The 27,987-nt window shown below is 36.5% G+C and overlaps 1 protein-coding gene and 1 long non-coding RNA gene across 5 annotated transcripts in view; one reads left to right on the forward strand and one right to left on the reverse strand.

Moving 5' to 3' along the window:
* The window catches only part of LOC113442816 (heparan sulfate glucosamine 3-O-sulfotransferase 1-like), an 88,838-nt gene extending 60,901 nt beyond the window's left edge, over window positions 1–27,937 (forward strand). For both annotated transcript variants that reach the window (XM_087932476.1, XM_026710610.2), the window contains exon 2: window positions 21,858–27,937. In XM_087932476.1, coding sequence (XP_087788602.1) covers window positions 21,975–22,901 — 927 coding nt within the window. In that variant the 5' untranslated portion in view covers window positions 21,858–21,974 and the 3' untranslated portion in view covers window positions 22,902–27,937. The remainder of the gene's footprint in view (window positions 1–21,857) is intronic.
* On the reverse strand, window positions 1,294–9,683 carry LOC148125781 (uncharacterized). Of its 3 annotated transcripts, none has more exons than XR_015743687.1 (4): window positions 9,545–9,675; window positions 8,296–8,360; window positions 4,393–4,779; window positions 1,294–1,651 (listed from the first exon to the last, which is right to left on the reverse strand). It is a non-coding gene; the product is annotated as an uncharacterized LOC148125781 (long non-coding RNA). The 3 variants fall into 3 exon arrangements; XR_015743689.1 differs by lacking the exon at window positions 1,294–1,651 and adding an exon at window positions 3,138–3,545; XR_015743688.1 differs by lacking the exon at window positions 8,296–8,360 and having other exon boundaries at window positions 9,545–9,683.
* Window positions 27,938–27,987: the final 50 nt, after the last annotated feature.

Below are 27,987 nucleotides of genomic sequence, written 5' to 3' on the forward strand. Positions count from 1 at the left end.
TTAAATTAAAAATTAATATTCTAATCCATACCTCATTTTACCGAGTTCTTGGTGCTCTCTGAACTTGGTTGTTTGCTTGTAGACAATTGTTACCATCAGCAGCAACAATGGATAATCCTGAATAGGATTTGCACCTCACAAAACATCTGCTGGGACTCTCTGCATAAATGGGGCAAATTCTCCCCTCAATATGGTTTCAAACCGTAGATCACATTGTGACCAGCTGTAAGCTGAGGGCATATACCGGTCTGGTATCTGATATCTTTTTTTTAATATAAACAATGCTGCACTTCAATGGTTAGATGGCCTAAACATTAATATTTGAACATAGATGTTTTTGACATTTATATTTTATTGGGTTCTACTAATCTAGTTAAAATGTTCATTTATATTGCTAGTCCCTGTATGATCTGTCACATCCTAAATAAATAAATCATCATCATTACTGAAGTCTGGTAATAGCAATACTGTATTAGTCCTAGGTTTTATTAGTCTTAGGTTTTAATTATGATCTGTTCAAGAAACCATGTTGGCTTAATTTATACTTTAGACTAAATCCAATTAAGTCGAAGCACTATACTACTGCTGCCCAATAATGTGAACCAAGCCAGAAAAATATGTTAAAAACTGTTTCTTCAATATCATGCATCTCATTTTCATAACACCATGTACAATATAAGCTATAGATATGATTCACAGTGCTTTCACTATTTGCATACTTTAAAAAGTAATTATATATTCTAATGATGGATCAGGCCATATGCTACTTGAAGCAACTGAACACAAAACTCTATTTCTTCCCTCTGGTTTTCCTCCAGCAGAGAGATTTATGGCTAATGGCACTGTATCAAAAATATTTGGATTTATTTTTAAAATCTCATGTATCCTTTTGTCCATTCAGTTACACTCTATGTGGTATGTATCAGCAACTCAGCAACTACTTAATCTTAGTCAGTTAAAGCTGACAGCTGACTGATAGACAAGAGTTCTCCTCAGAGAAAAATCCAATCAGCAAAATCTCTGTGGAAACATCAAGTCTAGTTTAAGAAAGAAATGTTATTCCAAGCAATTTCATGGAGCATAAATGTAAAGGTTTGCCAATAGTCCATGGATCTCATTAGAGAAAGGAGTGAGGTGTCCATCCATCACCAAGTAATAAAGATAGGTCAAGTCAACAGTACTATGCTGGCTTTACCTTTGGGCTTAAAGAAATCTGGATTGTGGGAATCGTGTTGAAAACTAAAGTAGCTGAGAACTAACATCATTTTCCCCTCTATCTTTGAAGTCACATAATCATCATCATTATCTCTTTTATTCATTACACATGAAACTCAGTCAACTGAACATTTAAAAATGTAACACAAATATTGACTGGTGTTGGTGGTTGATACGGGTTGCTCCCAGTATCCAAGTATCTTCTTAAAATGTACAATGTTTTGAGTAGTGCAGTTTTTTACAGTTCCACTGGTGTTATTGCAGGAAGCTCCAACTTCTTAATGTGTTTTGCAAAATTCTTGGAAATGGTGCCAAGTGCCCCAATGACAATGGGTATCACTGTTACGTGTTTCATCCATAATTGCGTGGTTTCAATGGCCAGGTTGTGATATTTCGTGATTTTTTTCCAGATCTGTTTCTTCGACTCTGGTGTCTCCTGGTACAGTGATATCAATAAATTGTATGCTTATTATTATTAATATTAATAATATTAATAATATTAATATTATTAATATTATTAATATTAATATTATTATTGTTTTCTTGAACTATGTAACTGTCAACTCAGTTTGCTAGAACAGGCCATTATACAGAAGGTCCTTAATTTACTGGTGTTCACTTAGCAACCATATGAAGTTATAACAAACTAATTTTCTGTGGTAATAGTAACAAAACACCTGCAGGCAAAGGTACTTACAACTAGGCCTGAAGTTCTAAAACAGGGCCCCTTCCCTGCAGTCACATGGCTGCAACCAGCCTGCATTTTTACAGCCATTGGTTGCATCCTGCAATCACATGATCGTAAATTATGATAGTTTTGCTGCAAACCAGCATTTACTTGTCATTTCCAGCCCAGCAAAAATATACCATAGCAAACCGTGGGTTCACTTACCGACCACCGGAAAAAAGGTCATAAAATCAGGTCGGTCATATGAGTGAACCGCTTTACTATCATCATGACTTATGAGCATAATTGCCAAGTTCAATTATGGTCGTAAGTCAAGGACTATCTGTAGCAGGGGTCTTCAAACTTGACAGCTTTAAGACTTATGGACTTCAACTCCCAGAATTCCTCCTTCAGTCATGTTAGCTCAGGAATTTTGGGAGTTGAAGTCCACAAGTCTTAAACTTGCCAAGTTTGAAGACCCTTGATCTATAGTCAAGTCTGCTAATAATTATAAGATATAGTGCATGATATAGTGCATTGACTCTTTTGAAAATGTGATTAAGAAAAATAATTTTAAAAATGAAGAAGAGAGTTAAGCATACTTCTAAATGTGATTTATTGGCAGCAGCAGTGGCTTTCTTTACATTGCTTTCAGGATGCTGAGTTTGGGGAATATTATTTTCATCTTAACCTTCTACAGTTAACATATTCCAAATTGAATGATATATATAATGTTTCTAAAACCTGTAGCCATATTAATGACTAAACTCTGCCAGAGTTTATACCACAGTGGTTATAAAAATAACCTTTCTATCGTATGTACACATCTGTTCATTTTAATTATAGTAGAAAATAGATAGTAAGCAGAAAATTGGATGCTGAATGGAATCTGTAAACTAAAACGATCAGCTTTATATTGTTTTAGGGTAAAGCACCTTGCTGTCAAAGATAGAAATGCACCCACATAATTACACCAGATACAAATTTTATTTTGTTTTTTATGCATCCTCTTATCCATCTGTTCATTTTACTTACTAAACTGAAAATATGTACAAAAATAAATGGATCAAAATATCTATGACTAATTTTCAAATTATCAGTGTTCAGCCTGATTTTGTCTAGACATTTTTCCCTCTTTGCTGGAAAAAAAGCCATTTCTAATCATTATAATTGAGAAAGCCAATATGTTTAAGTAGATGGTCAGCAAATCATCCAAGTAAGAAATGATATAACGTGATTTCAAGGACTTCTTTTTGAGGATATGCTAAATAGTTGAGTTTGGACAATTTCTTCCAGGGAAAATGGGTTCCAATTTTGCTTTCTCCAGTTTATAAACATCCAAGAATTACCTAGAATAGAACCATCCCTGACCAATAATTATGCTGTGTGGATTTGTAGGCAATGGTATCTCAGTGAACTGAAATTGGTGAAGTCTGCTGTACAGGTAGTCCTCAACTTATGACCACAATTGAGCCCAAGTTTCTGTTGCTAAATAAGATATTTGTTAAGTGAATTTTGCCCCATTTTACAAGCTTGCTTGCCACAGTTGTTAAGTGAATCACTGCCCTTATTAAGTTACCCACATGGTTGTTAAGTAAATCCAGCTTCCCCATTGACTTTGTTTGCCAGAAAGTCTCAGAAAGGGACCATGTGACCCCAGACACTGCAATTGTCATAAAGATGAGTCAGCTGCCAAGCATCTGAATTTTGATCACATGATCATGGGGATGCTGCCACGATCATAAATGTCAAAAACAGTCATAACTCACTGTCAACTTTGAACGGTCTAAATGAACGGTTGTAATTCAAAAACTACCTGTACTGTTGCCTACATATGAGAGGTTAAATGAAAGGAAAGGATACCAGTATCTCAGGTTATGGACTACCATTGGGGCTGTAATTTCCATCGCTAAGCAACAACCTAAAGTGCAATGGCACGGGATCACATCACTTAGAGATGTCAATTCCAGCAGTCCCAATTGCTATCCTAAAATAGGTCATTAAGTGAGGACCTCACATGATGGTAGCTTTTGATTTCCTGTCAGCTTCCCCTCTGACTTTTCTTATGGGAACCCAGAAGGGACTGTCAGAAATCATGATCATGTGACTGTGGGAATATTGTAAAAGCCAAAACTCTGAAAACTGATACCATTTACAGGATTTAATCTCCTGGTTTAGCTTTATTAGAATATTATTAGTATAAAAGAAGTTCCATGTTCAAACAATTACGATAATGGTTTGATTTTAATAATATGTTTGCAAAATAATCTGATAGATATGCGCATGTTGTGAGGAGTTGTCTGCATAACTTTGGGTACACATACACATTTTGAGAGAGGTGGTAGAAAGAATGAAGAAATACACCTCAAAGCCATACTTTGATCAGAGAATTTTCTACTAAAGTTATTAGAAATAAGAATTAGAAATAAAGTAATTCTAGCCATGGCAAAATAATCTTTTTGAAAATGCCTATCTAGATATATCACCTGCCAACCATTTAATATACTTACAGTTTATGTTAACCTTCCATAGCATTGCTTTTTAATCTATCCTTTTCTGTGTACCAAGTAGGAAGACAGCCTGAGGCCAAAGCAATTGCTCTATTACTCATAGTAGCTGGTATGTTTTTCCTCCCCAATTTCTTTTTGTTTCTTGAAGTTCATGACTCCAACTTCCTTAATGGAAATGAAACTGCTTCTTCATTAACACAAGCATTAGCCTAGTAACTTCACAGGAAACATTTTCTGCTGAAGTTTACCATTTTATTTTCCCTGTGGTGTTATGTATTCTGTCCTATGTATCTTGAAGTTCCACATAATAATGTCTGGAATGGTGTATATGTTCCTGTGTATTTATTGTATCTTTTTTAAACGGCCTCCATAAATGTTCAGTATCATCTGCAAAATCAGGGGAACAGAAGAAAGACATAATAGAAATTTAACAAAGAAATAAGATGGCATTATTTGGAAAAATTACAAAGATGAATTAATTCACTTAAAGATTAAGCAGAAATTCATTAAAAGCTTCAAAATCACTTCCCATGGATTTGACATAGAACAAGGCTCCTTATTAAAACTACACCTGTAGACTATTCAAGACCATCTATATATAACACCAGATGTTTATGTTTTTCGTTTTACCACTTCCATTCTTCTTTTGTAGCAAAAAAATTACTTGTTTCTCCAGATGATATGCTTAAGTAAAAAAAGATTTATTGATCTCTGAAATTCCATAGGATTCTTGGTTTTTGCTGCAATAGGCTGATATGGCTATTTCCCAGAAAACAAAAGTTTCATTATTATTCCCATCTTTAAAGTAATTGTGTCTTTTGACTTTCTCCTAAACATTCTGTTTTTCCATTCTCTTCTAATAACTTTGTATTTAAAACATATTCTTCCTTCAGGGTATATTCCATATATTCAATGAAATGGACTGTGATCCAAAAAGTTAATGTTATAATAAAATTAGCTTAAGGCAGGGTTTCTCAACCTTGCAAGTTGAAGAGGTGTGGACTTCAACTCCCAGAATTGCACAACCAGGTTGAAGTCCACACCTCCTCAAGTTGCCAAAGTTCAGCACCAGTGGTCTAAAGTGATACAGGTCTTCTTGTTTTTCTTTCTCAAAACTTTCCTTGGAATGTTCCAAAATGTAAATTAGATTTCTTGAAATTACATCTTGCCTTTCTCCAGGAGTTCAAGGCAGTAAATATGGCAAACCCTATTTTATTCCATTAACGGCAATGCTACAACATCAGTTGGGCTTGAGATTTCCAGAAAATTCTATAGCTAAGTATGGATTTGAACATGGGTCTTCTCAGCCTCAATCTAACATCTTAACTTATTTGCCTGATTTGCTTTAATACAGCTACCTTACCTTTCAATATCTTTGAAACTTACTTAGGAACATTTTCCTTCCATTTTTTAGAACCAGAATTAAGCTAACTAATCTGTTATATCCCGAATCTCTTGCCATTATATTGGCCATTGGAAGTGAGAGACTGAGTTTAGATGATGTTAAATTTGAGTAAGAATGTCCAGATTACCTAGATCCAGTCATTTTATTTTCTATTTATCTTAGCTGTTTAAAATTCCCTTCAGATGCAGAATTCAAATAATTCATTTACTTCTCTGCAGTCTCTTTAGCTAATTACCCTGTCATTCCTGGTAGGTTTCTTCTTACTTAAAATGTATTTATAAAATAATTATTTATGTTGTTCTTAGTATTATTAATTATGCTATCAAAATCTTTAATTGTTTCACTGCATTGGATTTTGTCCTCATTTCTCCAGCAGTTTTCTTTTCACTGTTTATTAGCCATAAAGGTGAATAAATCTTTTTGGGTGTCATTGCCATTTTTACTTTTCATTTTATCTTCCATTTCATTAGTCCTGTACATCATCAATTTTGGGGTATTTTGTTTCTAATTGAGTTAACTGCACACACATTTTAGGTGCTACCTAAAATTAAATTGGCGGTCACTCTCCTTGGGTCAGTTTCATGACCTAAATGAGTGTCCTGAATTATAAAAGTATCTAAAGATTTTACTGTTTTGTCATGAAAATTATGTGCATTTATTCAATCTATATGTAAACAATTGAAATCATTCATTGCTTTCTCCATTAGATGTGTTCTCTGATTCACAACCATTCTGGACATTTTAGCTGAGTAGTAATAAAGCCTAGTTTAAATTATTTTCAGAGGCTAATATTCTCAACCAAAACAGTTGTATAGAGAATTCTGTTTTGAAATGTTCAGATTGTTAGGTGATTATAGATCCAGGACTCTCAATTCATTTTATTTTCAAAGTGACCATAATTCCATTTATGATATCATATGCTAGAATTTCCAATTGCATTTTGGTTGGTATGAGAAATATTAGACCTAACATGAAATCACATCATTGAAACATGTTAGACAAATGTGTCTCAACCTTGACAACTTTCAGACGCGTAAACTTAAACTCCCCCAATTCCTTAGAGATGTTGTATAGAGAATTCTGCTTGAGAAACTCTGGTCTATGGCAGGGTTCATTGTCTCTGCAATGGAACATTTTGCACACCTCTCAAAATTATTTAGAAATGCTTAAATTATACAGAGGCATGGGAGCTGTCCCAGATCCAAAGAGAACTTTTTTTTTTCTATGTCTTTCCAGCTACTGTAGCTGCAAATACTTGCTTCATGATGCTGTTCCTCGGATTTGCTTCCATGATGCCTGGGCATTAGGCTTGTGTTAATTGTTTGTCGATTCAGAAATGGATTAAGAGACTCTTGCAAGACTGAAGCATGGCAAGAGCATGGACTTGAATTCCACACACCTGAAAGCTGCCAAGGTTGAGAAACACCAGGTTAGGTAAAAAAAATATGTCACTCCCATTATGGTGTCTTTGCACTACCAGAAATGGGATCGAAGGAGGCATTTATAAATTCCTATAAAATAATCTACTGCTTCGAATCACACGGCTGAAGCTGTGTGAGCCCACAGCATTAGTTTCCAGGCACAATTTAGCTAGACTAAAGTTTTAATTATAAATCTCTACCTTCCCCTTTGCAGGTTGCTTTCTTTAATTAATGTTGGATGGAATAAACTTCCAAGATTGTCTATTCCAAATGCTGGTCTTATACCAGCTGGCAACTTTAGTATCAGACTTGAAACTAGCAATAAGGCTTTCTCTTCTGATTCTAACAGTCATATTTCCCTTCTTAAAAACCACCCTCAAGGTTACCTACATTACTGCAAGGATCAGGGTGTTAACCTAGGAGTTTGACCCTTAATGTCCAACACTGGAAAATGTAGACTCTGTATATTAATTGGAGTAGCAAACAGTAACCTTAACTCTGAACTCACCTATAGAGCGGTCAGTGAAAAGCTATTGTGTCTCAACCTTATATGGCCTTTTAAATCTGCTAGTTGAATTTAAAGTTGGATAACAGCCACTCACCAGCTGACCTCTTTGGACAGTGCAGCCAATGTTAGGGGGTTGTATGCAAGCCAAGTCGACAAGGGTTGTATGCAAGCCAAGTCACATTTAGCGTCGACTTTTAAAATCTAGCAATTATTCCATTATTAAGAATTAGTTATTTTATATAGGTAGTCCTCGACTTGCAACAGTTCATTAAGTGACCATTCCAAGTTACAACGGCACTGAAAAAAACAGGCTTATGACTATTTTTCACAGTTACAACCTTTGCAGTATCCCCATGCTCATGTTATCAAAATTCAGATGCTTGCCAACTGGTTCACATTTATGCCTTTGCTGTGTCCCAGGGATCATGTGATCTCCTTTTGCAACCTTCTGACAATCAAAATAAATGGGGAAGCCAGATTCACTTAACAACCGGGTTACTAAATTATCAACTGCAGTGATTCACTTAACAACTGTGGCAAGAAATATCATAAAATAAGGCAAAACTCACTTGGCAAATGTCTCACTTAATAACAGAAGTGTTGGGTTCAATTGTGGTCTTAAGCCGAGGACTACCTGCATTATAAAATTAACGTTAAAAACATTTCCATAAGCCAATGAGGAGTGATTGCTTTAAGCCACAAAGAATAGAAGAATCTTTCTCTGTAGGAAGATAACTACAAGCATCTCCCAAAGCAATAGGAAGGACCTGCCAGAAACTAAGATCTGTTCTCAAGAGGTGAGAACAGTTTTATAGTAAGCTGTACAAGCTCTCTCTTACCAACCTTTTGCCTCAACCTACATTTTAAACAGTATTCCTCCCTGATCAACAGTTTCTCATTTGCAAATTATCAAAATAATCAGTTTTAAAAAACTGGAACGCCTCCAACATTGATCTAATGCCTACCAAATTATTAAACAATTGGTAGGATCCTCCTTTGACCTTTTGTTTACAGATACTAATAACACATTCCAATTGCCTAAAGACTGTAATTGTTCTATTACTGTCACACTTTTTACGAAAGGGATATAAAGGTATATGGAAATGACCTTGGATGATCTGGCAAAGAAATGCTGCCTAGGGAACAGTCGGGTTAAGAGAGAGCATAGCCAAAGCTGCATAGTGAGCAGAGCAAGAGACCCGTTGAGGGACCCTCCCTAAATTATTGAACTGTAAAAAGTGGTGCGGAAGAATTATACTTGCAGACTTGCAAGATTGATGACATCCTTAGCAGGCAGACCACATAGGAAACAAAGCCAGATAACCTACTTTTACTTTATTATAAAGTTACATTAATAAACTCTTGCATGTTCTGCAAGGACTCTAGGCAGCATCTTTGCCGGATCTCCCAAGGCCATTCCCTCATATCCATGATGGGGAACCTATGGCATGCGAGCCATCAGCCCAGAGCAGGCGCGCACGCCACCCTCCCAACAGCTGATTGTCAGGTAGCTGCCGTGCATGGGGGGAGCGCAGGAGATGCACACATGCACAGTGATGCACGGCATGCATGGGGGGGTTGCACACGCATGCACAGAGATGCACAGTGTGCATGGGGTCATGCGTTCATGCACAGAGATGCACGCTGTATGCACAGGGGGGTCATGCGTTCATGCACAGGGGCCCCGCATGCATTGCCTTATGGGTGCTGGCTTGCATGCATGCGCGCATGTGCACACATGCATTTTTTGGCACACGAGAACAGAAAGGTTAGCCATCACTGCCATATACTATTACAAGGGTGGACTTTTCCACTTACCATCCAGTTAGTCTCCTATACATTCCAAGGAAAGATTTCTTTCTGTTTTATAAGCTTCTGGATTGACTAGAACAGAAGTTCCTAATTGATGAACAAGCCCATGATAGGGAGGGCAAATCAACTGTGGATTAGTGTCCCATCCTGCAGTTTTTAGCAAAGAAATACAAGCATGTTTACTCCCACTTCCTTTCCTCCTCCCACGTTGTTTTATAATCAGCAGCTATCTCAATCAAGAGAGGTTACCTCTCTCCATCCCTCAAACTGCCCTCTTCAATACCCATATCAGTGAACTCAATGGACAAATTTTGGTACAACAGTTCAACCCTCAGGAATCAGGATCAAACAAATAAAATATATTTCTCATAAGATTAATAATCTAAGACCACATTGGATTTCTTCCATGTCAAAAGAGGCAAGAACAAGATCAAGAGAGGCAAGATTGAGCAGGCAGAATTAGATCAGAGAGAAATAGGAACTCTCTTACATCAGGAAGCTACCCTTTCAGTGTTATTGAATATTATTTAATACTATTACTTGCTCAACATATTGCAGCATTTTTTTTCCCTTAACTGAAGGCCTGGGACCCCAAACCTCATCTTTTACAGAAGCTTTTATTTTTCTTTCGACACTGCTTTTGTTCCACTTCATCCTGTCTGCACAGAAACATAGAACAGGAAACTACTAAACTCTTTGCTAAACTAAAGCAAGAAATTATACTTAGCTCTGCAGGATGTAGTTAGAACAGTACCTAGAAGCTTGCTGCAGTTTGAATCGAAGTCTAGTTGAATAGGTCACGCTAGGAACAGCTGAACAGCAGTACTGGTACACGTGCTATTTTAATGATGATAAGAAATTGGTAACCAATCATTATATTGCTATTTTGAATTTCCTGTATCCTGAGGTATCAAAATAAAATGCCAATCTTGCTCAGGGCTCCTCCCAGCAGCTTGGTTATGGAGAGCCCCTTTGCTTCTGATCAGGAAGAAAGTGACAAATTTTCACTTTCCTTGACTCTGTATAATTGATTGTGCCACGTAAATGAACCACAGATTGGCTCTTGCCCATCAATAGCGACTCCACCAATATCCTCCACTTGGCTTCAAGGTGACTTCTTGAAAGACACAGAATCACAAAGGCTGGTTAAGTACACCCGGCTCCCCATCCCATTCATGTCGGAGGCACCATTTAAGGCACATCTGGGTTGAAAGGATTAGCCGGTGACATCACCATTGCCAAGAGATTGCCTGTGAGACTCCTTTCATGTCCCTGTCAAAAAGCTGAAGTGAACAATGGGAGCTCATCCTGCCACGTAGCAGCACTTGAGTCTCGAATGCAGGCTTGCTTACTTCCAAACCAATGCCCTAACCACCTGAGCAACTACACTCTCACATACCCTGCTGATTTCAGTAGAATCATTCTCATGGTCTTGGGCCTCAAATTGCCCTGAGCTCAAAGTTGACGGTCAAATAACAGAAAAAACTTGATGATATGGAATCAAGACTCTCCAAGAACTTCAGAGCTCAAGTCGGCAGGGATAAGTGTAAATCAGTTCTGAAATTCCCCATAATGTCCACCTGAGGTGCCCAAAAGCCCTTGTTGGATACTCATTGCATAAATTTGGTTCCTATTCCCCCTGTGAAGAAAAGTCAATAGGGACTTGAGTCCCGTAAGTGTTCTGACCAAGGTTTCCTGAGACAGTAACAATCACACACTGTTCCCAAAACCCTTTTTGTTTTATTTCAACAGCTGTGAATAATATGCATTCACAGCCCGTAATGAGTCCCAAACAGTTTATGAATAGTCCCACAGAAGTCTGCTAGAGTCTTTCGGAATAAGGCTGATAAGCACCCACCTTTATCTCCCTTGAAGTGCTGCCAATGACTAAATTGCCAATTAGCTGTAGAAAGTCAAACGGAGCACACAAAGTCAACATGGAGCTTCAGCTTTTAAACTGACCAGAACGAACAAAGTTGCTTCCTGCTCCTCATTTATGTCTTATGGAAGGGGCCAATCATCTCCCAGCCTTACTCCTGAGTCGCCTCTTTTGTCTTAACTCTTCTTGCCTTCTGGCAGTTCTGCACAAGCACGCATTGGGAACAGGCTCCCCCTGTTCCTCTGCCTTGCTGATGTCAGATTCTGGAGGCTCCGGAGTCCACACATAACTCTCAGATGGCCTTGGCTCCATTTCTTTGTCGGATGCAAATCCCTCGTCCGAGCTCTCCCCAGACTCCAGGACTGGCCCATGTTCCTCCCCACTGTCTGACTCTGCTGCCAGCTCCACAGGCCACCAGCAGACCACAACATTAAGGATATAAGCTGCAGGGTCTCAAGGGTTGAGTCTCAGGGAGGGAGGTGTTGATGGAAATCCCTAAGGCCTTTGGTAAGAACCCTCTTGTTAATGAGGCCCCTTAAGAGGTATTGCTGGTAAACCGGTCTAGCTCCAGTGGTTATAGGTTACAACCATAGATGATGGCAATAGGTCCTAGCAAAACCTTGGACAATGACCCCTTTGAGCTGTGTTTTGAAGAACTTCAGGGAATTAATTGGGGGTGATCCATTTATTAAAAGGAAATTGGTTTATCTTTTTGAGGGATGATTTGCCTCAATATCCCCTATAAGATCAAGTAAGGTGACCACCAGAAGGGAGTTTAAATAGCAATGTGATATTGCAGTTGTTGTTTTGTAAAATAACTGGCAAATAGTCAGAACACGTGTATGTTGAATTATTGATGACTTTGACTAGATGTCCAGATTTGCAGAATATTGTAAGATTTTAATGATGCAGAAAAGTCAGGCTGTTTTTGAAGCTGATGGGAAGGTTTGGTTCCTTCCATATCAGCCACCAATGATGGTCCTGAAGGTAGCTCTTGAGGCGCAGCTGCTTGTATTATAGGTGAAAAGAGAATTTGATTGAATTGGTTGGATTTGATGACTTACTGAATAGTCCAAATCCTTCTATACACAATGAGCCTGCGTGCAAGGCTACTCAGAAACCCTATGAATTAAGATCTAAGAAGCAAGCCAGACTTCTGCCTCTTAGACAGACTCTTTCCCCCACTGCTCCACTTCACCTGTCTGCACAGAAGCAGGTGAACTACCAAACACTTTGCTAAACCAAAGTAAGGTATTATACTTAACTCTGCAGGATGCAGTTAGGGCTGTACCTAGAAGTTTTATTACAGCTTGGGTTGACGTCTAGGTTGTAAAGGTCATACTAGGAAGAGCTGAACAGCACTATTTGTTCATCTGCTATTCCAAGCTGAACAGCTTGACTTGTACATGTGCTATTTTAGTGACAATAATAAAATTGTAACCAATCATTGTATTGCTGTTTTGAATTTCCTGTGTTCTGAGGTATAAAAATATAATGCCAGCCTTGCTCAGGGCTCCCCCCAGCTCCTTTGTTTGCTAATGGAGAGCCCCTTTGCTTCACATCAGAAATAGTCCCCAATTCTGCATAATGGATTGGCCTTGGCGCCGGGTTAAAAAAAACCAAAGTTTTTGTGGTGGAGATAGCATTCAGGATTGGGTGATCAGTCTCTGCCTGTGACTGGACCGAGTCTGTCAAAACTTTGATGACACTCCCTCTGCTGCTAGGGACCTCCCCAGAAATGGACTCAGTCAGCTTGTTGGACAACATGTTAATTTCTTCTCCGTGGGTGGATGGATGGTTGGATGGATGGTTGGATGGATGATTCAGATACAGAATATCTATTACAGTCAAAGACCAGCACAGTTAAAAAGGTTAATGGAAAATAGATAGATAGATAGATAGATAGATAGATAGACAGTCTTGTCTAACAACTTAGTATTTGTTAAATAAGCAAAAATCTTAATTAATAGTCCTTGATTTATGACCACAATTGAGCCCAAAATTTTTGTTGTTAAGTGAGACATTTGTTAAGTGAGTTTTACCTCATTTTACAACCTTTCTTGCCATAGTTGTTAAGTGAATCACTGTAATTGATAAGTTCGTAACCCGGTTGTTAAGTAAATCTGAATCCCCCATTGATTTTGCTTTTCAAGTCGCAAAAGGTGATCACATGTCCTTGGGACACAACAACGATCATACGTATGAACCAGTTGTTAAGCATCTGAATTTTGATCACATGATCATGGGAAATGCCACAAAGGTCATAACTGAAAAATTGACATAACTCACTTTATCAGTGCTGTTGTAACTTGAACAGTCACTAAATGAACTGTTGTAAGTCAAGGATTACTTGTAAAGTATCCAAACTATATTTGGGGGTGGGGTGGGGGGTTGTACCTAAAGTGAAAAAGAAAGTTAGGAACAGTGATTAAATCTGGTGTTGTGAACCATGTGTGAGTACTAATTATAAATGCAGATAAGACACCAAGATCTATAACATTGTGTCTCCAATTAACAGAGATAACATTCAAAGAAGGAGAATTCAGGATAACACTGTTAAAAATTGGCATATTTATCCAATTTGTAACCAGTGCTTTTTGACTTTATTCAGGCAGACAGCTGATAAGCAAAAAAAGTACCAATAAATTGGAGATCAACAAATTTTCACCTGAAACAGTAAAAGTTATAATATATTCCAAATTGTCTTCCAGAATATGTTTAAACACAAAACTAGTCTGTAATATTAAATAAGTTAAGATCACTTCTTAGACTATTCTTATAAATATTTTGAGCCAAATTTGGCTATTGTTTAAAATAACTTTAGAATCTTTATTTAGAAGCCTCAATTTTCTAACAAGCTGCTGGTTTTTTTTTTCTTTTTGTGTAATGCATGCCATATCATTTCGTTACCCAGCAACCAACATGGCCAAATAATAAAAACACATAACTTGTAATAGGATGCTATAATTTTGATGCCGTACAGGGGAGTTGGGGAAGAAAGAACAGAAGTAATTTTTAAATTATGCACCATGAAGCTATTGCAAATGCTCTATGAGATAGGAAAAATGAAGTGTTGCAATTTCAAACCCATAGTTTCATTATGCAAAGTTGTTCGTGATGTTTCTAAATGTGTGCATTTAATTCCACAAAGATAGCAAAATGCAGATATTATTTAGATAATATTTCCCAATGATCTACTCTGTACATCGTTTAAACCCTCTTTAGCTTTATTGACCAATTATAGCATAACCATATGTGCTAACAATCCAAGCTTCATCAAAATCAATCAGTTTCTTAGACTAAACTTGGAATGTTCCTCCAGTAGAATTGCTCCCTAAAGCAACTTTGATACATTTAGACTTCAATTTTATAATGCATTTTGAATCTGATTATCCTTGGTAATATATTTCTGGGCAACATTTTATTTTGGTAGAAACTTCTGCCATATAGAACCATCAACAATTCTGCAAATGTACTGGATTTATCTAGAGCAACAAGTATACACAGAGACAGAGACATGTATCTCTATATCTATCTATCTATCTATCTATCTATCTATCTATCTATCTATCTATCTATCTATCTATCTCTCTCTCTCTCTCTCTATCTATCTATCTATCTCTGTCTCTATATATCTCTATCTATCTATTTTAACACACATACTCTCTCTCTCTTTCATGGTTAACACATATAAGCAGGAATTAGGAATCTTACTTTTTAGTTAAATTATACATGCTGACACACAGTCTGTAGGGTTATTGAAAATGTGAATACCCAGAATGGGGAAGAGAACTAAGTAGGACATTTTGGTGGTCAGGTCAAGGGATGAGATGGGTGTTCTTCCTACACTTGAATCTATTCTAGAAAGAGAAGAGAAATGTACTAAGGATGAGCTGGAGAGTGAAGAAGCATAAGTAACCATGAAAATGGATGGAGATTTGTGTGTTCATTCAGCTGCAGTCTAATATAATGGAGTTGTGGAGGTCAGGGACTGGGAGAAATCTAGTGTTTTGAAAATGCATTTTGTATAGCTATATACAAAGTGTAGGCAGCCCTGGCCAAATTGATTTTTGTCATGTTTACTTTCATACCATGGAGCAGTTATGTCAGCTTCAGGTCATTTAGGAATTCATCAAAATATTCAATTTGATTAGGGGTTCCTACCCTTGAGCCTACAGTTGTATTATGTTATTTTGTAAACATGCCATTTGCAGCTATCAATACAGATGCTAGATGCGGATAGTTGCACAATCAACTGGAGTGGTAGACTGTTTAAGTGGGAATACATTTGTTCTTAGTCTGAACAGTTTATATTCAAACTTCAGATCTTCATTTCTCTCATAGGTAATCACTAGGAGTGAAATTGCCTTTTTAGTTTCTCCTATTCATTTTGGAGAGGCTTGTGCTTTGTATTTGGAGGATCAGTAAAAATAAATGGCCAACGAAGGAACCAAGTGTCAATTAAGTGCTAAAGCATGCTAAGTAGCAGAGTTAAAAGAAGCTTTAATGGGGTGAAGAAAAGGTGGATATACTATTATGAAGAAGGAATGTTGCATCGTGAGCATCCTAGGTATTTATGATGGTATATGGTACCTGCTTACAGCAGGATGTAACTGTTAGAAAACTAATTATTTACAAGGTGGCACACAAAAAATGAAAGCCGTGTATTAGGAATGGAGCTGGAGAGCAAGAACTAGCAATAACTAGGATCAAGAATAGTTATATGCACACAAATCAGATATTTTCCACAGCCTTAAAAAAAATTACAGGTATTTCTCATTTAGCAACTACAGTTGGGACTGGCGATTCAGCTGTTACGGAAAGCAGACGCTAAATGAAGCCCCAGCTATGCTTAACAATCTTAATTCACCTTTCTTTTGCTTTTCAAACTTGCAAAGATTGTAAATGCAGCCATTACAAAATTACTTGTTCATAGCTGCTGTCCTTTATCCATTGACTTAGAAACGTGGAAGAAAGAAGTGAAAAAATGTAAACATTCGCGCACATACAGCATCTTTACAGTTTGATCGCTGTATACTACGAAGTTAAACATGATATAAGATCAATTTGGCCAGAACTGTCTTAACTTCCCCTTGAAATATAAAGGCCTTAACTTCTTTTCCTTCCAGAAATCCATTAAGATCTGACTCTTCTCAAAGGCATTGGATCAAGATGGCAACTGAGCCAGCATTTTTGTGAACGTTTTTGTTTGTTTGCTTTTTTGAGAGAGAGAGAGAGAAGTACTGTCATGGTGTTGATGCTTTTAAAGTTTTACACTTGTATTTTTATTATTTGTGAGTTTATTAGCTGCCTAGGGTTCTTTATGTAGGCAGCTACATAAATTTGTCAAAGGAATGAATATTCAAATAGAAAGGACCTCTGCATGAATTTGGTTACATTCTATGTTGCAATAAAAAAACTAAACTAGCTGTGCTGTGTCTGTGAGACTTCTGAGAAGAAAGATTCTAGACATGTAGCTAAGTGTCTGAAGAGTTGAGATTTACTGCCTTTGTTGATGTGAAGTCTATTATCTTAAGAGCAAGAGTCAAAAGGCAGACTTTTTAAGCTATGGAAAATGCAGTCCAACTTAATTCATGGATATGATATGCAGGGCTTTAGGGAGAAAAATGTAAATGTTTTATTTATTATTTATTTATAATGCTGTTTATTGCCGTCTTTTCTCCTGCAGGTCAAAAGTACATACATAAAAATCTCCCTGATTTTCTCTTCAGAACAGTAACACTGCTGAGAAAGAGAACTGGCCTGAAGTCTCTCTAGAGTCAAGAGCTATTTTCTGTCAAAATCTAACACTTTAATCCAGGGATGTCCAACCTTGGCAACTTTACGACCTGTAGACTTCAGCTCCCAGAATTCCCCAGCCAGCCATATTGGCTGAGGAATTTTGGGAGTTGAAGCCCAGAAATCTCAAATTTGCCAAAGTTGGACATTCTTGCTTTAATCATTACACTACCCTGGTTCTCCTAGAATCATTAAACATTAGTAATCAACATAAGAGAAACTTCATTGGAATATAATTATGTGGTACTATATAAGATGAGTGTGAACTATTGCAGACATTCAATATCGAAACTGTAAGAATCTTTATAATGTTGATATTAGGAAGTAGGGGAAGAGGCCCGTATAACTGGCCCTTTCTAGCTTTCTCTGATGTTGTCAAGTTTTGTGACTTCATCACATCAGAAACTTTGGGTGCATGTGAAGAGAAATTTTAGTAAAGATCAAGTATTATTTTAAAGAATATTTATACAGTATTTGCCAGTCAACTCTACTTTCTTATGATGACTGGACAACATTTTGCATTAACATTCATAGTAATATGTAATTCTTTCAATTGCTAAAATGCACGTTGTCCTGTGAACTGAATTTAAAATATTCTTTATTGTAGTGAAAAAAATAATGATTTGAATAATTGGTTGTTTTCGTAATGCCATATGTTGAAAAGGAACTGTTTTCTTATATGTAACTATATGTTGTTAATTAAAACTTGTGAATCATCTTGATATTAGATCTTATTTATAGTTAAAGTCAATGCCTGAACATTTTTTTTCTGGAACATTTTCATCCTTCTTTAGAAAATTGTCATTTAAAATGCACATATATGTACACAACTTCTGTTTCATTTCAAATACGCCCTTTTTTTCCCATAAATAATCACATTTTTCAAGCTGCAGTGATAAAAGATTTCCTTTTTGACAAGTTGACATTATCTATACACTATTGTTCAGGTGGTTGAATCCAAGTTAACTTTTACCTACTGCTATTTTATTGTTTGCTTCACACCATTAACAGAGCTTCAGTTTCAACATGACCTACTGAAATTGAAAAGGTAACCTTCCCCAAATAATAAATGGGGGATTCACTACATTGACATCTTGTTTAGGGCTTTTTCTTTAAGCCTGTGACCTAACACATGCAGAAATTCTACAAGCTACCCACATGCAATACCAGTAATAATTATATTCTCCCAGTGGGGTCCTAGATCCGTTGATCTTCACTTGTAGTGTTAATTTTAATGATCACAAAGGTTGAAAATAATAGAATAAATGAACAGAGAGGCACAGGTATAAATAACTTAAGACTGTTGTTTTGACATTCAGAGTGTTCAAAACTTTACAAGTCAAACTCACAAGACCTGCAAAAGCATCAAACATAATTGACAGTACAATAAAATAATGATACAATTAGAAAACACGTGAATCTAGGAAAGGTTCAAATGCCCCAAGATTAGGTTACATTCATGATCAATTATATAAACAATGCACTTGCAAATTCTTGGTGGCGTTCAAAGAACAACATAACTTGCTTCTTTGCAACAGAACAGTTAATCTGAAGAGCAGTCATCCCCTCATGCCACACAATTAATGCTTTCAAAACTACAAGGATAAAAATTCATTATGGAAAGTGAAAAGCCCTTTAATTAGAAAGGAAGCTGAGAATTCTTGATCATGTCTTGTGTGTCAGGAGTCTTGGTGACTAGTCAGCATCTGCTTAGGAAAAGCCTGCAGCTTAAGTATATGGTCTACATCAGAGGTCCCCAACCCTCAGTTCCTGGGCCAGTACTAGGCCGTAGCATACCAGAAACTGGGCTGCGCAAACAAGCAAAATCCCATCTGCAAGATGCAGGCAATACACAAAACCACACCCCTTCCGGTCCACAGAAAAACCTCTCCACAACACCGGTGCCTTGTGCCCAAAAGGTTGGGGCCACTGGTTTACATGGTTATCTGTGACAGAATAAACCGAAAAGCATGACTGATTTTATTTTAATGGTCAAGATTTAGAAAGTAAGTGTAAAATTCAAAGGTGATGAGGCTTTCTGGATAACCAACACATTGTTATTTTGTAGTATAAAGATCTTTTGGGGGGGTGGGTTCATAATGTTTATGAATAAAATTATAAAAATAAAAAGATATTGGGGAAATGGACATAGAAGAAACAAGAAACAAGCATACAAGTAGAAGAACTGTAGAAAAAGAATATACAAATCCTGTACAGTGTGCAAATGTATCAGGAGATAGACTACTTTTCCAACAGAATGAACGGAAAGTGAACACAAGGAAATAGCAATAAGCACTTACACCGCTTCACAATGCTTTACAGCTCTCTCTAAGTAGTTTACAGAGTCAGTATATTGCCCTCAACAATCTGGGTCCTCATTTTACTGACCTCAGAAGGGTGGAAGGCTGAGTCAACCTTGAGCCAGTCAGGATAGAACTCTAGAGTGAATAATCTGCAGTACTACCTTCTAGCCACTGCGCCATCATCATAGAATATAGGGAGCTACTCAGAACAGAGGGAAAAGAATTATGATACAAAATATCACAGAAATATGTTGAGTGTATATTAATGGTAAGTGTAAGATGTTTGGGAGTAGCAGTGGTATATCAAGGGTGGACTAAAATTATAACATTAGTAAACAAGAAAAAATGTTGAAATCATAATTTCTCTCACAATCTTGAAAAAAAAATGGCAAAGCCGCCACAGGTGTAGTGATACAATTTGAGATGTGGTGTACTTGCAAAGTATTCTACAATAGCTTAGCATGTGAAGACTAATTGTGCCTGATAATTGGACGAATTCTCTTATTGTTCCCCTATAAAAATAGAAAGGTACCACAAGACTAAATGCAAAAGAAAATAAGGGCATTAGCTTAAATTAAGCACATTATTATGTCTGAGATTTTCCTGCTGAAATTTATGATAGTGTAAAAGGATTAATGGAAAATATTTGGGAAGTATATTTGCTTGTTTGTTTATTAAATTTATTTGCCACAAGTATTGTGATCTTATGGTAAGTAAAAGTTGCACTCAGGAGTTTTGTCTTCAACAGTTATTCGAATATATATGACTATAGAAAGAAAGTTTAATGTGCATCTGTTTACTTAGCAAAATCGCAAAATATAGCCTGAGCATTGACTATTTTGTAGCAATATGGAGTTGAAGGTTGATTATGGAATGTGGAATCTAGAGCAGTAGAATGAGATGAAATTCAGGGATAAGATTGTTTAGCTACATTTTACGCAGATGAGGCTGTGTTGTTAGCAGAGAACCCAAATGATTTGTAGAGACTGTTAAATAGATTGTATGATGCCTTGAGGAGCATGGATCTGAAAATTAATATATTTAAGCTATTTATCAATAAGTGAGAATTTGCAAATTATGTATGCCTAAATACCAAGAACAACTAGCTGAATATTCATTAAAAATGGAGAAATTTTAAAACATACACATGCTGTTAGAAAGACAGTGGGTCCTGTGGGAATGTTTTTTTTTTCCTTCAAAATATGTGAAAATATCTACATATAAAAATATGCTTTTGCCTAGAAAAACCAGTGTGAAAGAATTCTATTGTGGCATTTGAATCACACAGAGATAATTAAATGGGGATCAAAGTGCAAAACAAATATATAAAGGAAGTGAGTTGAATGGGAAAGGAAGGGGAAGTTGAATCAACTGTGGTTGGGTGAAGTTGATAAGATCCACAGTAAGAAAGAGGTAGGAAGCTTAACAAAGAAAAAAAATGTATTGTACCAGACTTCTCCCAACAGGCTAATTAAATAAGCATAGAAGATCCAAGAACTTTTGATAAGGTAGTTTTATTACAGAAAAGCTAAGAAGCTTTTAAAAAGAATTCTTAAAAGAATTTGAGTGACTGCTGGGTATCAAGTACAAGCTTTGTATATAATGACCAATATTCAGATTTCTTGTACTTCTTTCTCTTACTGGTTTTATATAAAGAACAACATCTTTTGAACGGGATATGTATTTTATATATCTGTTTCTGGATTTGGTACCAGTCTAGTGTACAAAAGGTTGTTATCTTTTGACAATATGAAAGCTAACTCAGATTATGTATGGACATGATGGAAAAGATGATGGTTTGGAAGGATAAAAAAAGTATTGCTGATGGTGTTGCAATAAATAGACTTAGTAAGGTTTTTTTTTTCTCTTTTTTCTCTTTGTGTTCTAATTTATTTTTACGTTTCTCATAGTTTTTTTCTATGCTTTGCAGAATTGCTTACTCCAAAAAAAGGAATAGATGAGGGGTATTCATATATGCATATATTTCCAATAAATAATTGATAATATCTGTTGGCATTTGGTTGGGCTTATTTCCTGAGAGGGGGTGTTTGTGTATGTATGAGGGGGCGGAGAGGGGAGGGAGACAGAGACTGATACAATTTGAGGCACTGGCTTGTTTTCCATTAGGTGACTCCATTTAGAAACGGAATTAAAATTAAAATCTCATTTGCTTTGAAACCTTGCAGATGAATAACTTAATTAGTTCTATAGTTTTCCCCTGTTACTTTGTTCCAAGATATAGGAGATGTTTGTATCTAAGTCTTCAGCTAAGATGAAGAGGCAAATGGATACCACTACTAATAACTTTATTGTCCTTCTGTTTTTCCTAACCCTCCAGATGCCCGAGAAATCCGCTGTTGTTTTGGTCCCAGCTCCAACATCTGCTTCCTCCACAGGGAATGTTTCATCAGCCAAGCACAACAGCATTTTGCACTGATTGCTCCTTCCTCTCCACATGGCCTTTCTACTAGTGTCAGCATACCTTCTGCTGACTCCTGCTCAGGCAGCTCCAGTTGAGAATGGGGCTGTCATGGAGACACTGACATCGCAAATCCTACTCAGCAATAAGAGTGAACACTATTTAGCACAAGTGAGACCTCCTGGCACAAGCAGACAAATACCTCAGACCATCATCATTGGCGTGCGTAAAGGAGGGACCAGGGCCTTACTTGAAATGTTGGATGTTCACCCAAACATTGTGGTAGCAGCTACTGAAGTCCATTTTTTTGATTGGGATGAAAACTACGTGAAAGGCATAGACTGGTATAGAAGCCTGATGCCATTTTCATATGAAAATCAAATAACTATTGAAAAAACGCCAGGCTATTTTACCTCGCCACAGGCTCCTGAAAGGATTCACGATATGAATAGCTCTATTAAACTGCTGCTTATTCTAAGAGACCCCACAGAGAGAGTTATCTCTGATTACACCCAAGTCTATTACAATAGGCTGGAAAACCACAAGCCTGTTCAGCCCTTTGAAGACATTGTTATAAAAAACGGAGCCCTTAATACCAAATACAAGGCTATCCAGAGAAGTCTGTATGACGTCCATATGGGGAGATGGCTTAAATATTTCCACTTGGATCAGATTCACATAGTTGACGGGAATACCTTGATCAGAGACCCTCTTCCTGAATTGCAAAAAGTGGAAAGATTCCTTAATCTGCCTTCCAAAATTTTGTCTTCAAATTTTTATTTTAACCAGACCAAGGGCTTCTATTGCATTAGGAGCGATGGAAGAGAAAGATGTTTGCATGAATCCAAAGGGCGCCCGCATCCTGTGGTCAACAGTACGGTCTTAGGGCAACTTTACTCCTACTTCAGAGAGCACAATGAGAAATTTTATAGAATGATTAATCATTCTTTTGACTGGCATTAGTAACTCCGATTTTGAAGAAAAGGGTTTCCTTGTAAACAGTCCTTGGATAAATTATTTTCAAGTTCTTCCTCTTAAATTCCGGGTTACATTCATTTTGATAAGAAGATGATTATTTTCCTCCCTGAGAGAGTCTAGGCGTGCATTAACGTGCTCAAGGAAGAGAGGCTTAACTTTGGCTTTTAATTACTGGAATGAACTTTGCACCAGCTTAAGTCCCCCAACCTCAGTGGAGTTATGTCAGAACTACACTTACATTGTCTGTTTCTATTCAGTTTTACGAACAAAAGAAGCTTAGCAGAAAACCACTTTAATTGATGCTTTAAGAACATATAGCTGAAATGTTATTATTCTACTTACAGGTTTTGTTGGCTGCTGTTATTTTTCTATCCAGCTCCATGACAGTGGGACTGATTTTTAGATTTTTTCATACTGTAAGATAATTATATATTAGAAGAAAAGATGACTTAGTGGTTCCATTATATCATTTTATTTATTCAGTGAAATTATAGCTGTAAAGTATATGCCATTTAAATATCAAAAGTGAGTTTAAACAGTTTTGGTTTATGTTATGGGTCCCTCTGTGTAGGAATATTTGTAATCGGTAACACAGTTATTATTCACATAGGTTTTTTTAAAAAAACAATTATTAAGGTTTTAATATTCCCAATTGAAGCAAGAAGACTCTAAAGTAACACATTATACAGAGTAGACATCAGGAATTTTTAAGCTGTGTTCTTAGACATATCAATTATGTAATCATATAATCATATAAATTATGATTAGATGATTAATCATATAAATTGTATGAGCCACCCTTCATAAATGCATAATTATTAGTCTTGTTTGTATTTTGTAATCACTTGTTCCAATAGTTTATTAATTAATAGTGTTAATTTGGCACATTTATGAGAAAAAAATGCCTGCTCTCCAAAGCGTGGATTAATTTTTGTAATATCTATTTGAAGACCAGATGTATTCAAGTGCATAGTAACTTCATGTGGTACTGTATACTATACACACAATATTCAAAATAATCAAGTATGGGTTTCTGATTTATCTATAAAACTATAAAATCTACATGGATGCATTAGGATTTGTTTATAATACATTTTTACTGAATAATGTAACAATCATCTCTGCTTCTCATATTTGCTGCCTCTGGGGTTTTTTTAGATTGAGATATAAACACATATCACTATCACACATTGTTGGCAAATGAAGATGTTTGGTTAGCATCCAAGCAGGCAAGAGGATGCTAATTTCTTACAGGGCATAAAATTGTCGTTAGAAATACTTTAACACTCACATAGTCAGTCCCCAGTCAATGTAGAAAATTCAGTTTTGTAGTATCCTTGATGGATGGCTATCTATTCTAGACGGTCCTTTAAAAAGTGAAACGCACGAAAGACCTCTGAAATATTTAAACAGCTTGTAATGTCAATATTTTAAATATAGGTTTTAAATATGTTTTAAATATAGGTAATCCTTGACTTACAACAGTTCATTTAGTGACTGTGCAAAGTTACCATGGCACTGAAAAAGTGACTAATGACAATTTTTCACACTTACAACCATTGCAACATGGCCAAGGTCACATGATCAAAATGTGGACACTTGGCAACTGGTTCATATTTATGATGATTGCAATACCCCGGGGTCATGTGATCACCTTTTGTGAACTTCTGACGAGCAAAGTCAATGGGAGAATCCAGATTCACTTAACAACTTTGTTACTAACTTAGCAACTGCAGCGATTCACTTAACAAATGTGTCAAGAAAGGTCATAAAATGGGGTAAAACTCACCTAACAACAAATGTCTTGCTTAGCAACAGAAATTTTGGGCTCAATTGTGCTCGTAAGTCAAGGACTACCTGTACTTATTTGAAATTGCTATTCTTATAATTTGAACCCGTTGATATACTTTGTTATAAATAAGAACAAAGGTACCTCACTTAGAGATATGAGATTGTTACATTACAGATAAAGTGCAACAAAAGATACTTTGGAGATATGAGTCTATATATATCCTATTAAAATATTATTTTCATTAATTGATAGATTAAATTAAAATGGAAGCTGTCATGCTGCAAAGTAATTAATCAGCATTATTATTATCTTTCTTTACCAAAATGCCTCTGAACCAAAAGAACTTGGTTGGAGCACATACAAAATAGAACCTAGAACCACAAAGAGTCCATAGTACCTTTTCCAGCATACACTTTGATCAATCATGCAACTTACAATCTCTTTATACTGTGTACAGTCAGAGGCTCTAGTTAAGTTGCAGCACATCAGATTTGTCGCAAGTATCATTTTGCTAGATAAACTTTATATTTTTCTAATCAAAAATATTTCTGTGTTACTGTTCCTGGCAAAATCTCCTTAATGCAGTGAATAAAACACGGGTGTCAAACTTGCTGCATCACATTGCCGTGACATGATGTTTCATGACATTTTTCCCACTCGCGGAGCTGGGGTGAGTGTGACACATCCAGCCCACAGGCAACCAGTTTGACACCCTTGTTTTAGAACAACTTGAAGCACTGCGTAGAGTTTTAAAGCATTGGTGAGACTTTTAAAATGAACATGAATATCTAATGACATTGAACTATAGGGGAACATACAGGCATTTAAAGAATCCTTTAAAGCCATTCCCTTAGCCTGTGGTGGAAAAGTCCAGAAAGAGGGAGTCCTTGTGACTTCCAGCCTAAAAGATCTAACCAAAAGACCCCTGACCAGATTTTTAATTGCCTTTCTTAAACCCAGACTGGTTCATGTAATTACAGGCAGTTCTTCAAAAAAAAAAAAACCCTAATCCCAAGATATGGTTAAATGTGCTTACATTTTAAATTTAATTTTTGAAGTCCACTCAAATTTATTATGTCCAGGCTAGGATATAAGCCTAGTAAATAAAAATAAATAAGTTGTAGTTTACTTGACTCCAGAAATACAGCCAATACAGATGATGCAAAATTTGTGTTAGATAGTTTGATCTTCAGAGTAAGCAAACAGTGGGATTTGGTAGCAATGAAGGTCCTGAATTGTCTTTTAAATAAGTTCTACAAACAACATTATAACAGTTAAACTGTATATAACCGGATTGCATCTCACAAGGACTGGGAAGAATGTGTTCGTTCAAATGAACAGAAAGGATTTAAACTTAATCCTGAAAGTCAGAGCTAAATACTTCAAATATAACGTACTGTATACTAGAAGTAGAATGCGGCCTGTAAAGCCATTCAACCTCAGAATTTCCCCCTGCCTCAGAATCTGCTAGAGGAAAAAAAACATTACAAAGAATAGGGTGTCCAATAAATTCCTGAGTTGTAGTTCAAAAATGGAGAAAGGCATAAATGGACCAGTTGTTCTTGATCTGTTCCCAACAAGTAGACTAGAAAATAAAAATGATAATACTTTTAAGGAAAATGGACAGCCATTTGTTGGAAATGGTATGTGGTTTCCTGCTCTTTTATTCTATTAAAGGCAGAGGTGGTATTCAGCCAGTCCTGATAGGTTCTGGAGAACCGGTAGTGGAAATTTTGAATAGTTCAGAGAACCAGCAAATGCCACCTCTGACTGGCCCCACCCCCATCTATTCTCTGCCTCCCAAGTCCCAGCTGATCGGCTGGGTCTTCTTTGGTTGCCCTGCCCAGGAGAACAGAGCTGGAAAGCAGGTTAGTGGGGTGGGGAGGGAATGGAGACTTTGCAGTATCCTTCCCCTGGAGTGGGATGGAAATGGGGATTTTACAGTATCCTTCCCCTGGCATGCCCACCAAGCCATGCCCACCAAGCCACGCCACACCACTGACTAAAGGTGACTATATAATGCTTTAAAGAAAACTAACATTTGAGTATAGTAGAAGTTTATGTTGAACTTCAAAAAGCAGATTTTAGTAATGTAATGATAATAGGACCCCATGGCAGGAGATCCACTGGAAAAAAGATCTCAAAATGGATGGGATTTTTTTTTTTTTAAAAAAGTACCAAATGTACAATAGCAAATAATTTAACAACAAAAAGGTAGCAAGGTTTTGAATGACAAAAAAAAAATAGAAGATAGCAGAAACCAATGTAATTGCACAAAAAACACAATGTTCTGAAAATCAAAACAGACACACAGAAGAAGAAGAAGAAAAGAACAAGCCAGTTCTCTTCAGAGGGAGAGGAAGAAGAATTGGTGAATCACAGTTTGACAGCACTTAGGAAGTCTCTAGAGCCAGACATAAAGTGATTGGTGATAAATCATCTTGAAAACACTACAGTGGTTAATAGAATTCAACATGGATTGCTCAAGAACAGCTCTTGCTGAGTTACCCGATACCTTTTCCATTATTCGATATATTTTTTTGTGGACTGAAAAACTGTAAACATAATGCATCTTCATTTTGACAAAGCAGTTTACATTAATTTTTACTGAAGAATTTTACACAATAATAAAAGCAGTACAAATTTTTAAAAAGATGAAAAAGAATAAAGACTATAGATAAAGAAAGGAAAAAGGCGAATGTATAGATAAGCAGCTTACAATTTTCTTTACAGCAGATACAAATACATTTATCATCCATTTTTCTCTTCTCATATTTTACCCTTTCTAAAAACCAAATCCAGGTTTTTTTTTTATGTTTTCAGCAAAAAGTCCAGAAAAGATTTCCAGTTGGTAATAAAAAAAAAAACATTTATAAATTGTTTTATGATTACCAAAATGGCTCCTTCCTCTACTTTGAGTCTGTTGTTCAGGATTTGCTTTTTTTACAAATAAGGCCCAGCAGTGAATTAATTGAAGATGCTAAGGCAGATTCCTGATTAATAAGAGTATCTGAGCTCCTCCTGAAAGTACAGAGCACATGGAACCCCTGTTTGTAATTGCATCCGACATCAGTTTTGCTCCTTCAGGTTTCCCCTATTACAAAACTTCTATTATCTGGGCTGTGCCTCTGTTTGTGTGAACACATCGACCTCAAAATTGTTTTTCAGACATTTGTCCGATGTTTCCCTGGTATTAGAGGAAAAAGAAAATAAAGCTGAATATCACTTATATGTAGATGGCTGTTTTCATCTGAAGCTCCTCATAAAACAACTCAAATT

This window comes from Pseudonaja textilis, chromosome 4 (genome assembly GCF_049901715.1).
Source record: "Pseudonaja textilis isolate UNSWEBS1 chromosome 4, rPseTex1.2, whole genome shotgun sequence".
Taxonomy (NCBI): domain Eukaryota; kingdom Metazoa; phylum Chordata; class Lepidosauria; order Squamata; family Elapidae; genus Pseudonaja; species Pseudonaja textilis.